Source organism: Leptidea sinapis, chromosome 26, assembly GCF_905404315.1.
Source record: "Leptidea sinapis chromosome 26, ilLepSina1.1, whole genome shotgun sequence".
In the NCBI taxonomy this organism is placed as follows: domain Eukaryota; kingdom Metazoa; phylum Arthropoda; class Insecta; order Lepidoptera; family Pieridae; genus Leptidea; species Leptidea sinapis.
In genome coordinates this window covers 7,051,390-7,067,654 of record NC_066290.1, presented here as the reverse complement: position 1 = coordinate 7,067,654, position 16,265 = coordinate 7,051,390, and the positions used below count along the sequence as shown (strand labels likewise).

The 16,265-nt window shown below is 35.5% G+C and overlaps 3 protein-coding genes across 3 annotated transcripts; 1 reads left to right on the top strand and 2 right to left on the bottom strand.

The window, feature by feature from the left end:
* On the bottom strand, positions 1 to 2,819 carry LOC126972321 (mediator of RNA polymerase II transcription subunit 6). The gene is made up of 5 exons (XM_050818991.1): positions 2,398 to 2,819; positions 2,144 to 2,318; positions 1,682 to 1,787; positions 632 to 792; positions 1 to 229 (listed from the first exon to the last, which is right to left on the bottom strand). Exons 1-5 carry the CDS (start codon positions 2,595 to 2,597, stop codon positions 26 to 28), a joined length of 846 nt encoding a protein of 281 aa, XP_050674948.1. The 5' UTR covers positions 2,598 to 2,819; the 3' UTR covers positions 1 to 25.
* A 1,823-nt stretch (positions 2,820 to 4,642) lies between these two features.
* LOC126972419 (cysteine protease ATG4D) lies at positions 4,643 to 6,472 on the top strand. Its single transcript, XM_050819136.1, has one exon. It carries the CDS (start codon positions 4,867 to 4,869, stop codon positions 6,271 to 6,273), a length of 1,407 nt encoding a protein of 468 aa, XP_050675093.1. The 5' UTR covers positions 4,643 to 4,866; the 3' UTR covers positions 6,274 to 6,472.
* A 4,534-nt stretch (positions 6,473 to 11,006) lies between these two features.
* LOC126972420 (protein farnesyltransferase subunit beta) lies at positions 11,007 to 13,617 on the bottom strand. The gene is made up of 5 exons (XM_050819138.1): positions 13,500 to 13,617; positions 13,207 to 13,423; positions 12,234 to 13,047; positions 12,048 to 12,156; positions 11,007 to 11,557 (listed from the first exon to the last, which is right to left on the bottom strand). Exons 2-5 carry the CDS (start codon positions 13,291 to 13,293, stop codon positions 11,350 to 11,352), a joined length of 1,218 nt encoding a protein of 405 aa, XP_050675095.1. The 5' UTR covers positions 13,294 to 13,423; positions 13,500 to 13,617; the 3' UTR covers positions 11,007 to 11,349.
* Between the last annotated feature and the right edge of the window lie 2,648 nt (positions 13,618 to 16,265).

Sequence of the window (16,265 nt, the reverse complement as noted above, 5' to 3'; positions counted from 1 at the left end):
TTCAAAAGTTAATGGTATATTTAAATTACATATTCCTAGGCTTTTTCTCTGGAGGTGGTTTCATATTCTCCTGCTTTATTTCCTGTTTAATCTCTAAATGTCCTGCTATATTACCATTTGTTAATTCAGACTGCTCTATAGGTTCTTGCTTTATAGTTATATTATTTAAATTGGTTCCCTCAGCTGATTTATCTTTTTCATTTTCCGATTTAACTTTTACACCATTTTCCTAAAATAATACAAGTTATTAATATTATTATAAAGTAATCAAACTTGTCTTCCAGTAGATAGTAATTCTAAAGGAATCAATTTTGAGAAAACTATTGTCTTTTTATGCCTTTTATTCTATCATGGCCCTGATATATTACACTTCGTATATATACATTGAATCATTCATACTAGTTCTCTTATGGTATAGCAAGGTTCCTGTTTCTACAATTAGACCCTCTAATTTCTGTCTGTTGGTTGGCCACTCTCTACAATCTCTCTTGTTCTTCTTACTCTGGGTTAACCAGCCCTTTTAAGTGCATCTCATATTTGAGTAGTTAATCTACTTTAATCCATCCTTTATTCATAAATCTTCTCAACAAAACCTCTTTCAACTTCAACACTATATATATAGAACACTTACCTGACTAGATGCTGCAGGTATGATTGGTAGTGGGAACTGCCTCACTAATTCGGCAAGCAACATATCTACTCTCTGCCGTTGAAACAGAGTAGAAGGTTCTTCTTTTGGTGTACTTGAAGTTTCTTTTGGTGCTGATTGTCCAATGTTAAAGGGGCTCATTCCTGTGGTTTAAAATTCAGTTGTTCATTTCAAGTGAATATTACTTGATGTATATAAAATACTCTATGCCTCACAACTGCCCACCAAAATGCCTATATAAATTTCTAATGCACAACAATATGGGTGTAGTACTTTTATATTAATAACATTAACATTGATCATAATAATATGTGTAAGCAATACTGGGTGAACTCCTCTGTTTTGTGGCTAAAGTCATGAAAAATAATTTAGTCAAATAACTTGCTATAAAATGTTGGTGCAAAGCTGTACAGGTAGTAAAAATAATATTAAACATCATAACGTAATTGTGGCATGACATCTAAATATGAGAACCAAATTAGTAAAATAGAATCAAACAGAACAGGGATACTGCGTAATATCATTGCTTTGTCAAGTGACCGAGTTGACTCACTGTAAGAAAATTTATTGAATTACGTGTTACTTTGCGGAAATCCATAATTATACAAATGATTTAAGTTTTCTTTAGTGTTAATTCCGCCAATATTTGTTTTTAAAACAATTCGACACATGTTTCGCCTCTACACGAGGCAAGTTAAAGCATAATTTGCTTTTTTGGTTTTGTTGTATTTTGGTAAATTTTATTTGAGTTATCTATTTTTTATTATTATTATGCAGATTGAAACTTCCAATAAAAAGAAATCTTGGAGAGGTGTATGATTAGAGGTATAGGTCCCAAATCATATTATCAGTAATTCTGTAATGCCGTTGTTAATGACCTGGTAAATTGATAGAACATGTCAAGAGGAAAATAATGGGTATTTAATGTTAGCGCCATAATATATTATCAAGAATTCTAAACACTAAAATAAATCGCAGTTGTCTTAATGGAAATCAATAAATCAAATACAAAAAGCAAGCTAACATTATTACCTGGTTTATTTGCTTTAAAGTCCCACCAATAACCTTTGCTGGGATGATATTTTGAAAATGACATCGTTTCTTCAAAAGAACATTGTAAATGATGAACTGCAGATAGCTAAAACAACAGTAGACAATATTTAAAAAATTCTTGCATACCTTGAACTCTGATATACCTTCTCCAAGTGATATATAAGGTATATATCACTTGGAGAAGGTATTAAGGCTCTTACATTCCATTTATACAAAAAACATGAAAGTTTTTTACTATAGAAGAACTACAAGGGTGTAGTTCTTAAGTAATTTTTTACCAGGTTTTGGTTGGGTGTGACTTGACTATTTAAAATTTAAAAACTCAAGATCCAACATGACTTTTGATTGTGATGTGATTTATCCACTATAAAATTGCACCCAATATTAACTTTATAATTTATTAATTAATAAATTAATTGCACACAAAAAATTGGTACTTACCAATCTTGAATTCAATACACTGGCTAAGTCAGGGGCCTGATATACTATTCCAGCTATAATATAATAGTCTGCCAGAGGAACTGTTTGCATAGGACCATGTCTGTGTTGCTTACGAATTACATACAAAATAGGCTCTTGAACATGTAGTAAAATGTATTCCAAGCCCGTCATATTCCTGAAATACGTTGCAATGAAACACATGCATGACTTACTCAATATGCCTATTTTCATATAATTTTAATTTAATAACATACTGTAACTGATCCATGCTAAGACGCTGCATCTTAACAACTTCATTGTTGCATGTGCGATCAAAAAATGGATTTGATCTCTCAGAAAAGTAATCCATTATATTTGAAGGATTCAATGAAGGAATCCATGCTGAATCGTGCCACGACAGTCCTAAGGGATTCTCAGCTGCAATGGGTAGATGTCCAACTCTATTGGGCATCATTTTAAATAGGTATTCCTTATAGCTCTTTGATTATTTTTTTCAATATAACAATATTGTTTTGATATTAAATATTTATAATAAACAATACAGTAATAAACATCAAACCAAATGTCACAACAAACAGCAATGTCACAAAAAATTTATAATAATATATTTATCTACAAATTAAAACACATAGCTCGTTTATCGTTAGATTATCTTTATAAATATTTCTTTGTTTTTATTTTATAAATTTAGTTTTTTTTTATTCGCCCAGGCCAAAGAACCAAAGAGAATTTAAACACTACGTTCACACAGAACACTATTACTCTATTAAGGGCAGGCTTTAGTCTATTGACCACACCGCCTAGTCTTTCGTACATAAAGTGTACTGTATAATGTATTTTACATTTTAATATTTTTTTAATTTATATTCTAATTAAATTCAAAAGTAACTTTTTTTATTCAACTTAGTCCGTTCGGGCCAGGCAAAAGTTATATATATCAGCTTATCTTCCACCATAAGCAGGCTTAAGTCTGCATTCTCTTAGGTTTCAAGAAAGTACACAAACTTTTATCTTTTGTAAAATAAGAATACTACTTTTTGAATGGAAAGTATTTGAGAGGATTGAGTGAAGACAGCTTTTGGACTCTGAAAGTATAACAGAAATGTTCAGGCCATGGGTCGTAATAAATAAAATAGCTTGAACACATAAAATTAAAATCAATTTATTCATCTAGGTCACAGAAATGACACTTATGAATATCAAAAGTTTACTTTTCTTTTACATTTACCCCACTTCGTAAAAGACCCTTAATAAGATGAAGGGGCAAGAAATTAATTTTTCATTGCCACTCCTTAAATCAACATATACATCTTCATCGTTTTACAAGTCATTTCAATATGTAAAACGATGCAACAAAAATACTCAAACATCAAATAGTCTATGCTTGAGTGATTAAGTCGAAAAACTAAATTACATGAGTTATTGGGTACATTAGATGCATCATCCACAAACACCGTAAATAAAAAAGGTATTTTGCGAGTATTTTATTAACGATTATAAAAAATATACTAACCTTAATTTTAAAATATGAAGTAGAGTTTCTGATAACAGGATCATCCTGCCACCACAAGTAGCGCCCGTTCATGAGCAAAATTTGTGGCGATAGATTACCCTGTAAATATGATAGCTACAAATTTATACTATTCAATAATTCGATCCATAATGCAACACCAATCGGACTCATGGATGTTTCAGAAGCTTCAGTAAAAATTTTATACCAATTTTGGAAATTTGCATGCATCACATGAAAGAAAGATGTTGTTTATGAGATAATAAGGGTAATTTTGAATATTGGAAAAAAGGTTAGGGAGGTTAAAAAAGTAATAGGTAACTACGGGCAAGACATAATCTTGTGAGATGTGGTTACTATTGTACAAAGCAACGAATTGACCTAATTTCTGGACTAAGGGTTGATCATGTAATTCCGCTAATTTAGAAAAAAACAGTTTATTAGCAAGGAATTGTCAACGGATCGAAAGGGGAAGTTCTATAAATTTAACTTGCATTGAGTCAATAGGGCTAGATTTCATAGCTTCTAATATAATGCGCAAGCTATTTGCCTGTGTTGGGTCTTATTGATCTTAACCTGAAATATTACTTGGCATCAAAAGTAACGTGTCATAGTCTATTTGACTAAGAATAATGGCATTGTATAGCAATCACACCATATACCAGACAATGAGCGGAAGATATTGATTTTTCACATTTTTGGGAGATGTGGTTAAAATGCTTTACACCTATATATTTTAAATCTAACCATTCATCCAAAAACTTAACTCAAAGATGAATCCTATATAGTCTTGTCAGAAATATATAGAATTATGTTGACTTCATATGTGGCAAAAGGAAGCAACACTACAAAAAAATATTAGTATTTTGACATGCGTGATAAGCGTATGACATTACATTTCTCAAGCCTAAAAAATGTTATTATTATTTACTCGCAGGTCTCAGGTTGACACTTGACATTTGAAATTATATTTGTCATGTAGGTATGCGTAAATTAAAAAAATTGTAGTATGTACCTATGTGTAATGTTTTGTGTAATTTGGACGATTCAAATGGAAAGTAGGAGAATGCAAAACTTTGTACGTGGGTATTATTTATAATTCTATAAATATATTTATTTATAATGTTTCATAAAAAAAGGAAAATGAATAGCACTAGAAGAATGAAAACGCATAGCTAAACCTCTGCATTAATGGTTGTTAAAACTACTAATAATGAACGAATCAAGCAGTTTTGTTTCACAAGGTTCTGTACTTATGTCTGTTAGTTCAAGTAATGCATCTCAAGGCACCTCGACATTGTCCCCAGCGTCTACATCGAAGGAAAACGTACGCGATAGCACGGATGAATTTTACGATCTTAAAGGAAAAGTGGAATCGAAATTGTTGTCTATGTGGAACAATGTTAAATTTGGTTGGACTGTAAAACTTAAAACCAACTTTTCGAAAGAGTCACCAGTTTGGCTTTTAGGCCGATGTTATCACCGTAAACTTAGTCCCTCAGGCTCTCTAGAATCCTCCACTGAAGTTGGTACAGAAGCCACAGCAAATGAAGGAGTAGAACACATTTACGGAGAGGGGATTGAAGGGTTTAAATCAGATTTTATCAGTAGATTATGGATGACCTATAGGAGAGAATTTCCTACTATGTCAGGCTCGACATATACAACAGATTGTGGTTGGGGATGCATGCTACGAAGTGGACAAATGATGTTAGCCCAGGCCCTAGTGTCTCACTTTCTAGGTCGCTCTTGGAGATGGACTCCTGACAAACCAATTCAAAATGCTAGGGAGTTCCAAGAAGAATGTATTCATCGCATGCTTATCAAATGGTTTGGAGATAAATATTCTGTTAATAGTCCATTTTCAATACATCAAATGGTAAAGCTAGGTGAAGCTTTAGGTAAGAAACCTGGTGACTGGTATGGACCTGCATCTGTAGCTCACTGCCTTAAATTAATTATGACTGCAGCATCTCAAGAAAATTATGAATTTGATAAACTAGAAGTGTATGTTGCTCAAGATTCAACTGTTTATATTAAAGATATTTATTCACTTTGTAAATCAGGAGGTAATTCCTGGAAATCATTAATTCTATTAGTACCTGTGAAACTTGGATCTGAGAGGTTAAATCCAATTTATGGTCCATGTTTAACATCTCTTCTTACACTCGAGTTTTGCATCGGAATAATTGGTGGCCGACCTAAACATTCCCTATACTTTGTTGGCTACCAAGATGACAGATTAATTCATTTAGATCCACATTATTGTCAAGAAATGGTTGATGTATGGCAAGCAAATTTTTCCCTACAGAGTTTTCACTGTAGATCTCCAAGAAAAATGCCTATCAATAAAATGGATCCATCATGTTGCATTGGATTTTATCTATCCACAATGAATGATTTCGAAACCTTTATAAATGTGATAAGCACATTCTTAATACCACAAGGAGTATCTTCTAATAATGAATACCCAATTTTTACACTTCATAGTGGATCTCATTCTGATATTATGGACCCACCTAATGTAAGGCATTCAATCTTTGAATGTGAAAAAAATTGGGTGGTCCCAATACAAGATTGTGATACTGACATTGAATCAGAAGAATTTGTTTTAATCTAATTATAATTTGTAAATAAGTCTATTATGTGTGCTACAAAAACTCAGTAGAAACGCCTAAACATGAGAAAATTATTAACTTATTCAAATGTTATTCTTAAAATTATTTAATGTTAGTTATATAAGTCATTAAATTATTATTATCTGTATATAATTGCTTACTGTATCATAAAAACTATTAAAAATATGTAATTTATTTGAATTCATGTGTTTTAAGATATTACATAATATTTAATCAACCTTTAACCTTAATATTTATGATCAGTCAGTTGCAGTCCAAAACCTTAAAGACATCTTCAACCGCAGCTATGAATAGTTTATTACATAGCCTTGTCTGACTCCCTACAGTTATTTAGGCTTTGAGATCTGATCCTGAAGTCAGTCTTGATGTGGTGGCGATATAGTGAAAATCAATGTGGCACAAATGGAGAGACTGAAGCACTGAGGTTTGGGATAACCCTAAAAAAACAGATTATATGTGATATGGGTATAAACTCCTTCAAAAGGGTTTTACCACCTTTTTTGGAGAACAGTACTACTATAACTCTGTGCCTTGCTTGCGGTGCTTTGACCTTAAGGATGACGGAGTTGAATAGTTTCTGGAGGAGCTCACAGAGGCTCGACTGTAACTCCATCATCACCCGATCCCTAACATTTGTTGTTTTTTGTATATTCAAAAATATTAACATACAAAACACAGTTTAAAGGTTTTTGAACTGTTTTAATGCCATATAATGTCGTAAAGTAGACGTCTGGGATATCTTACGGTATATGAGTGGTAGTGCCATGTTGGGTCTTAACAGACACAACCCTGAAGCCGGCCTTGCTTTTTTTGACCAAGACACAGATATCCTCTCTGGCTGATATATCTCACCTTTCATACCCAGGGTATAATCTGGAAATCTCCTTTATACCACGGGCTGGCATGTGCGTTCACGTCAGGGAGGATGTCTCTTCTCGACTTTTCTTGAAGGACACGACCTATCCATCATCTGGCTGCGCGTAGACTGCGACGACCATCCGCGAATCTATACTTGCCTTTAAGTATAGGTTCCATAGCGGTGACGCAGAGACTGACTGGCTCCTCGAGCACATCCAAATGGCTACAGATTCCGTGTTGGAGCAGATCCCCACTGCCAATCAAATCGTGTTCTTAGCGATTTTAACGCCCACCACGCCGAATGGCTAGGCTCACGTATCACCGATCATGCAGGGAGATCTGTTAACGACTTCGCCTTAGCATATGGTCTGACACAACTGGTTATTGCGACAACGCGAATCCAGATGTGGTACATCATACACCTTCACTGTTGGACCTTCTGTTGACCTCACATCTGCACGGTTACCTTGTTTCCGTTGATCTTCCTCTGGGGTCGTGGGTGCCGATCACGCGCCTAACACGGCCCCGCTTTTAAGGTTGCCACCGCGTGTGGCACTAAAGGTCAACAGAGTGGGATGATATGATATTTTTTTACATCCTAACCATCGTGCCCGTGGAGGCAGATCTGTTTTTCGTGGGTGATCCAGATGTCGCTGCTGACGCTGTTGCATATGTGGTACTGCAAGGTATGGAACTCTTCATTCCACCCTCCTCGGTGTCTATCGATGGAAGGTCACACACAAGGTTTGACCGCTCCTCCAAAATGGCCTCTCGCCGAAAGTAGGACTGCTATCAGGCTTGGTTGAATGCGGCGGCATCTAAGAATATGAATTCCATTTGACCGCATACAACGAAGAGCGGCTCGTCAAGTCAAGTCATCCCCGATCTGCTTGACCCACATCTACCGTAATTATCACGGGGCACTCTCTGCGGAGCTGTTCCGGTTGATTACAGCGGCCGGATCCCACCACCGGACTTACGTTTTTCTAGAAATTTCTTGCCAGACACAGTGACTTAGTGGAATCAATTATCTTAGGATACGACTTAGGGACCTTCAAGATAATACCTATACATCTCAGCTTAAAGGCCGGCAACGCATCTCCGACACCTGTTGTTGCGGATGTCCATTCCCATCCCGTGAGCCTCTTGCCCGTTTGCCTCCTCTTATATATATAAAAAAAAAGTGTCGGGTTAATTTGGCTCTTTAGTCTTCTTCAGCCTTGTTGATAAGGCTTTTAAGGTCGTGTATCGCTGTCCGCAGAACTTTTCGACTTCCTTCAAAAGTTCGGGATTAGACGAAACGACCTTGACGTCACCGGTTTTCAGCTTCGTTAGTTGGCTCTTCCTAATTGGCCGTCTCGTGCGAATACTTTAGATCCCTTGTTAGGCTCTAGGCCCGCCTTTACAAAATCTGAATTATACACAGCCATATAGTATGAATATATCTGCATATTATAGGTAAAAGTCAAATAAACTTTATTCGATTAGGCTTAACTAAGCACTTTTGAATCGTCCATATAGCTATTTATTTTAAATTACTCAATCAACTAGTCTACCATATATTCGGAAAAAGTAGAGCTCATAAGAAGAACATACAAGAACCTGAACGGCCACTCTTTTCAATCTAATAGAGTATTTACAATGGCTGTAAATATAACAATTTAGTTTGCAAGGTGCTACATCCAATATATGAATTGTGTTTAAATTCTTAATATAAATTATTTCATAAAAAGTAATAAAAGATAAATTGTATAAATATAAATTATCTTTTAATGGCATCAACCTTTAGAGCTTGAAATCCTTGTTTGTGTAAGGATGCTTCGTGAACATGATGGTCACGACTACTGTCATAATTAGTAATTGCATTCAACAAATACAATGATTTATTAACTATAAAAGGTCGACCTGGCACCACAAGCAGCACCTGTTCACGAGTTGACGCATGGACAAGCCATCGTTCCCTTCGCACAAAGTCGTAACTAAGTAAAAACTGTATATTGAATATTATTTTAAAAAGTACTTGCTGTGTGTTGTATAAACAATACCGAATCCAAAAAAGTACTTTTTAAATTTTTAACTGTTTCTATGCCCGGGAAAAACGCAAAGCCTGCTGAATAAATTTAATTCAAATATTTTAGGTATAATACATAAAAGAGGTCGGGAGGACGTAAAGGCTACACGTTGTCATGCCAGATATGCAGGCATAGTAGTTTTGCTACTTAACAGCGCTCACGCGGATGACGTCGCGGGCATCAGCTACGTCGTCAGAGGTACGTCTGTACATCTCGAAACTCAAAATCGTCCGCTGGTAGAATGCGGACCCCCTTGCCAAAAGGTCGGGTATTCGAGGGCCGAGGGCATCTCATCGACTCCCAGCGGTGGGAATCTTTCCCCTGCGGGGGTTTGTGTCTTCTCTGCGGCCGATCGTGGTCGTGGTTGCGGATATCTATGCGGCGAACGAAGTACGCAACTACGGCTATAAAAGGGTCGGCATCTATTTTAGCGGCGGCACTTTAAAGTGCACGATGGTCGCTCAACGGACGGCTTCATTCTTCTTTGCCTCTTCAGAGCTGGCACGAAGGCCACTGCTCAAGGCTAGCAGCACATCCCTCCCTAGTAGCACCGTTCTCTGGGGGATCCCGCTGGTGGGATACTATGCACGTAGCCTGGAGATCAATTACGTAGCTGGAACTCAAGAGGGGCGGTCGCCGCGGTCCAACAAGGTTTTTTTTTTAAATAAAACTCCCCAACCAGCTCTGACCCTTTTGCAAGTACCTCCACGACGATCCAGCTGATCGTCATTTAGGTACTTGCAAAAGTATCTGACGCGGCGAAGACGTAACGAGTTGATTACGAGTGGATAGCTATACAGTTGCCAATCCAAGTACCTAAGGTAGTATTCACTATAGATTTCAACCTTTCTTTTTCATAGTGTAGTAAATTAATCTCGCGTAAGGTTGCTTAAACAACAAGGGTTCTAAAAGGTTGCAATAATTGTTATCCTGGCAATTTAAATATTCAATTGGATTATTTCAATCCAAATCTTAAGTACTTTAGCACATCTGCTTTTCTTAAATTTAAGGATGATGATTTATGAGGGATGAAACACCAAAATGGACTAGAGCAATAACTAAATGGTACCCCAGAGGAGATAAGAGGAATAGAGGAAGACAGTTCATACGATGGGAGAATGAACTGAAACAGATAGGAGGACCACTATAGACTAGAATAACAAGAAACCGGAAATAATGGAAGACCTTGGAGGAGGCCTTTGTCGAAGGACAAAAAGTTAACGGAAAGAGGACACAGACTGTTTAAAAGTTACTGCAAATAATTAGGTTAATAATATAGTTATGTAAGATAAGTTAATTAATTAAAATGTTTTATGGTACATGTATTAGCTAGTAAGAAAATTTTTGTTTTGTTAACTGTAATATAGGCTTTATTATTATATCTAATTCATCTATTTAGACTTTAGAAGAAGAATAGATACTTCAATAGATATAAATCTTATATCTTTAAATGAGCAATTCTTGTATATATATATATATATATATTCTGAATCTCGGAAACGGCTCCAACGATTTTAATAAAATTTAGTATACAGGTAGTTTCGGGGGCGAGAATTGTACCTAGCTAGGTTTCAATATTAAAAAATGTAATTTATCCGTGTTTTATATATATATTTATTATATACACAAGATGGATGGGAGATGGGACATTGGGTGATCTGGAAAGCAGAAGACCCTGGTTCGAATTCAGATGTCCTATAGTATTTTTTTTTCAAGTTTTGTACATTCTTAAAAATCCGAGCAAGGCTCGGTCGTCCAGATATTGATTATTATAAAATAAACAATTATATTGTATAATGAAAAATCTATATTAATGTTTAAATAGGAACAAAATGAAATATGGAAATAACATATCTATTATAAAAATTTATCATTTTAATTTAAATCATGTACAAAACCTACAATAGTAATGAGTGCCACAAAAAAAAAACCAACAGCAATACCTATAAGCACAATGTGGATAAATTTATAAATGCAAATCTACCAATGATTCAGATTATGAATAATTTAATTGTATAATATTAATTGTACTGGTTAATGTTCTCTAATAATAAATTACTAATTATCTTGAGTCATATTGAAAATCCCTTACAATTTCTAATGATTGAAATTACAAATTATTCATTTTTAATTTATATCTATATTTGGTATGGGTTGTCTAAGGAAATATTCAATTGCATTGTAAGCCATATGTGGTGCAATATTGTGAAGAGGATGGACTTTGTTTATTTGGTTACTTTGAGTTCCAATGACAAACACATCACCCATTCCTGTACCGTGCTGTGCAACAGATAGTCCACTGAGTGTATAACAGGTGTGATAAATGTCACGAAATCTGAAACAATTTAGAGTTCATTAATCAGAATAAATGTTCATAACTTCAGTTTTGATGTTTGTAATCAGATTGATAGTAGAATATTAAAATATCAACGCATAAGCAATTTATTTTCTCAAAATATGATTCCTTTAAAATTATTTTTGAACTCACTTCTACACACTTCGGAAACAAATGGTGCTCTAAGAGAAGTGGTGCAAGAAACTCTCCAGCATTCTTTTTTTGTTCTCTTTTTAATAAAATATATAATACTGTACTGTCATTGTTATTGCTATAAAATAATCATAATCTAGTCCCAGGCTGTCCGATCACTTAGATATTCAGCTGTGGAGTAGTAGTATTTATGACAGAGCCATTTTTTAATAAAACATTTAAATTTATTTACAGATAATGTCTGAACCGTGGCTGGGACTTTATTATAAAAGTGAATACATTTACCCTTAAAGCTATTGTGTATGTTATATTAATTTATATTATATTAAGTACTTACTTTCCAGGCTTATCAATAAGGCCACCATCAGGTGCTTGACAGCAAACTATAATGTATTCCTGTAAGGCACCCCTGTCAAATAAAACATCTTCTAATAATTCCTGTTTGCCTAAAAATGTTCAAATATGAATTTTATTTGTACAATTCATTAAATAAAAACATTAAAATAAATTTCAAATAATTTACCTTGAGACAATATAGCGCTTACTATTGGAAATACAGCACCTTGCCAAAATGAATAGCAACCATCTACTAATTTATTTGTTCTGCCTTGAAAACCTCCTTCCAACCTCATTTGGCGATTAACACACCATCTTAATAAAGCGTCAATGTCACATAACTTTGTCTTATTCAGTAATGCTAATGATGAAATGCCGCAAAAGGCATAGCCACCATGAGCCTCCATTCCTGGACATCCACTAAAACCACCTTCATATGTCTGGCAGCTGACTATCCATTCAGTTGTTTTGTCAAAAAGTAAGTCAGTGTAAATGTTTGTCAACTTTGCCACACTAATAGCACAATATGCTCCCCTAATGTCCTGCTCACCTCCCTTATGCAGTGAAAATGAACCATCACTTTCTTTTACAGATAATAAAAACTTCTGCAAGGTAGACCTATTTATTGAATCATATGCCTCTTTGGTTCCAATGATGCATAGCGCATTAACTGCTGCATAAGTTGTGCCTAAATGAGAATATTGTGTAGGTCCTCCACCATAGCCACCATCTTTGTTTTGACAGTGGGCAAGAAAGTTTACAATACTTGATAATATTTCTGAATCAGGCATATCATTCAACAGCCATAAAGCATGGAGTATCCAATATACAAGCCAGGGCCTGCTAGCATCCAAGCATGAGTAATTTACAGGTAATTGCTTCAACCAACTCTTTAAAATTTTGCTGTGGACCTTTTTATTGAGTTTTGGTAGGTTTGGGTCTTGATACACAAGACAGTCAAAGTGTCTATAAATCTTTTTTATTATAGTCTCAACTTCAGCCTGAAAATAATTGTAGAAAAAATTGAAAATAAAATAAACAAACTACAACAACATAACTACTTCAAACATATACATAATAATCTTTAATCAAGATATGAAAAAATTGGGATTCTTTCAAGGAACGGAAATTCAGAGTTTTCATAAAGGAAGAGTTAATACCTGTTCTGAAGAAGAATTAGTGGCAACGCCTTCATCATCAAACATCGCCTTTTGGATGACACTGTATGACCTAATAGGATTTTCCATTTTGCCTATCTCACACTATTAGAACAGTCAAAAGAATATCTACGTATAACCGAGATTTACAGCATTTTGACAAACCCCTATTATTCATACACTCATGTGCAATTGGCATTTTTCAATATTTTCGAATTTCCTAAAAAATAGTTTGTTAGAAATTACAATACATTAATTAGCAAGATGAGTTCCTGTTCGAGAAATTTTATACATACCATTTAAATTCATCTATTCTGTGTCCTTCATTAATAATATTATAATTATATTATTTAAAATTTCAACAAAACTAATGAATTATGTACCTAACCTAAGACCTATGTACATAAACATAACAATAGAGAGAATTTATACACTACGTTCACATACCATAGAATTTTTTGATTATATTCTCTTTGGTACATAAAATATATAAATAAATAAAAATATTTTATTTCGGACAGATTATATCATCCATAGCCAATTTCGCATTAAAAAAGGTATACAACATTACTTAATTAGATAACATTAATTAGTAAAAAGAAAATTTATATAAATTAGAATTAAAAAGTATAAATTAAAATTACAAATAGAAAATTAAAAATAACATTATTATATAAGAAAAAAATTTTGGTATATTACGGTGGTAATGTTTTACCGTTTTCAATATACAATTTTTACGATTATTATATAATCTCGTCAGAAATCCCGCTCTAGCCCTACGCATTACAGCATAAAAATCGTCAACCCTGTGCATCGCAAACATACCCGACGCGCTACACCTTCATGGCAACCCCAGTAGAGACCGAAACGCATTGTTATATTGCACTCTGAGAGCGTCAAAGGTGGCTTTGGTGTAATTGTATCAGAGCTGAGAGGTGTAGAGTGCCTGGGAGTAGGCTTTGAACAGGGTGACCTTTACTTGTCGGGAACAGCGGGCAAAACGCCTAGCCAGCATATTGCTTTTTGCTGCCAGTGACCGTCTCTGTCTCTCTAGGTCCTCATTATCTTTCATCGTCTCAGTACATGTCCTAGATATTTAAACTTAGTCACACATTGCAGTTCGGAGCCACATATTTTTATAGCCAGTACATTTTCTGGACCTTTTTTGAATTTAAATATCATAACTTTAGTTTTAGACACATTATACAATAATCCATGTTTTTCCGCATATTTTTCACAAATGACAATAAGGCTACGCAAGCCGCAGACCGAGGGACTGAGCAGAGCCATGTCATCAGCGTAGCTCAGATTGTTAACGCTGACGCCTCCAATCTGGCAGCCTGCCCTAGCACTGCTCAGTTCCCCGATCAGTTCATTTACATAGATGTTAAATAGAATCGGTGACGTCAGACCACCCTGCCTAACGCCGCAATTTAACCGATAGGTATCGGAAAAATCATTTTGCCATTTTACTTGGTTAATTTGGTTTGTATACCAAAACTGTAACAAATCCATATATCTATCCTGCTAGGTACTTTGGTAGCTCGCAGTTTATTCCACAAAATATTGTAATTAATAGTATCGAATGCTTTGCTCAGATCCAGGAAACATCCATATACGGATGTTTCCCGAGTGAGATAATAGTTAACAGTACTTTTTAAGGCAAAAATGGCAAAGTCTGTTGATAAACCGCTACGAAAACCAAACTGACCGCAGTGTAATTTGATATTGAAATTTAAGTGGGATATTAACAATCTCTCAAAAATTTTTGAAAATATTGTTGTGAGAGAAATAGGGCGGTAGTTTTTAGGGTCGGAGACGTCACCAGCTCTGTTTTTAACGATCGGTATTACATTCGTTTTCATCATATTTACAGGGAGATAGCTATGATCGATACATGAATTGTATAATGTAGCCATTATCTCAAAGAGCCTCGGGCCACCGTACAGCACATGCTCCACACTGAGGTGGTCGAGGCCCGGGGACTTGCCATGCTGCATGTCACGCACGCACCGCGCCACCTCGTCAACTGACACGTGTAGCGTGCACGAGTCGCCCGCGCCCACGTCGCCACCGGGGTGTGACTTAGCGGTAGGGCATGCGCCGATTAAGGGGCAGTCTACACGGAATGTATTTACAAATAAGTTTGCTATATCTTTATGGTGGTGTAAACCACCCACCGACACAGGTAGTACTCCTGTGTCGGTGGTTAGGCTTTAATTTATTCGTTTCCTTCCAAAATTTTCCAAAGTCATTATTTCGTCTAAAGGTTGCAATTATGTCCATTTTAATTTTGTCCTGATTGGATTGGCACCATTTTAATTTTTGCTTAAATGTTTTTCTAGAATTAGCCATTTCTTCATAAATATCTCCATGAGAAGGACGTCCATGCCGATTCCAAATCAGAAATGACTGTCTGGCCCTGGCATGGGACTCCCTCACATGTCGATTCCAGCCCACCACTGTCTTTTTCCTGGTTTTTGTTCCTCCTGTGTAGGTGTCAGTGGCAGCCCTAGTCATACATTCAATCATGCTAGCATATAACGAATCTATATACTGGTGGTGATCACGCATGTTACAACAAGTACCATAACACGGTAAGTTATTATATTTATAGTTATCTAGATATTGACCACATAATTCGGTATAATTACACTGCTGGTCTGAGGTCCTATATCCCCATTGAATTTTATTAACATGTATTTTATTTAAAATATCACTTTTTGGTACAATTACGTCAAAATCGAATTCAACAGCTAAAGGAAAATGATCCGACGAATATACATTATTGAGTACACGCACGCCCCTGAGCGCGCGCAGGGCAGCACTCGTTACTACGACATGGTCGATCCAGCTAGTCGTGCCATGCGCGTCGCTGAGGTATGTGTATGTACCTGACGTAACACCTAGTGTACTCACATCCGCACAAGTCCAGTCTTCCTCCTCGCAATAGGCAACTAATTCACGACCAAATAAGATATTTTTATGTGACACATCACCATTAAAATCCCCGAGACATATGACACTTTCTACGTCATCATGTGACGCGATCACTGCACTAA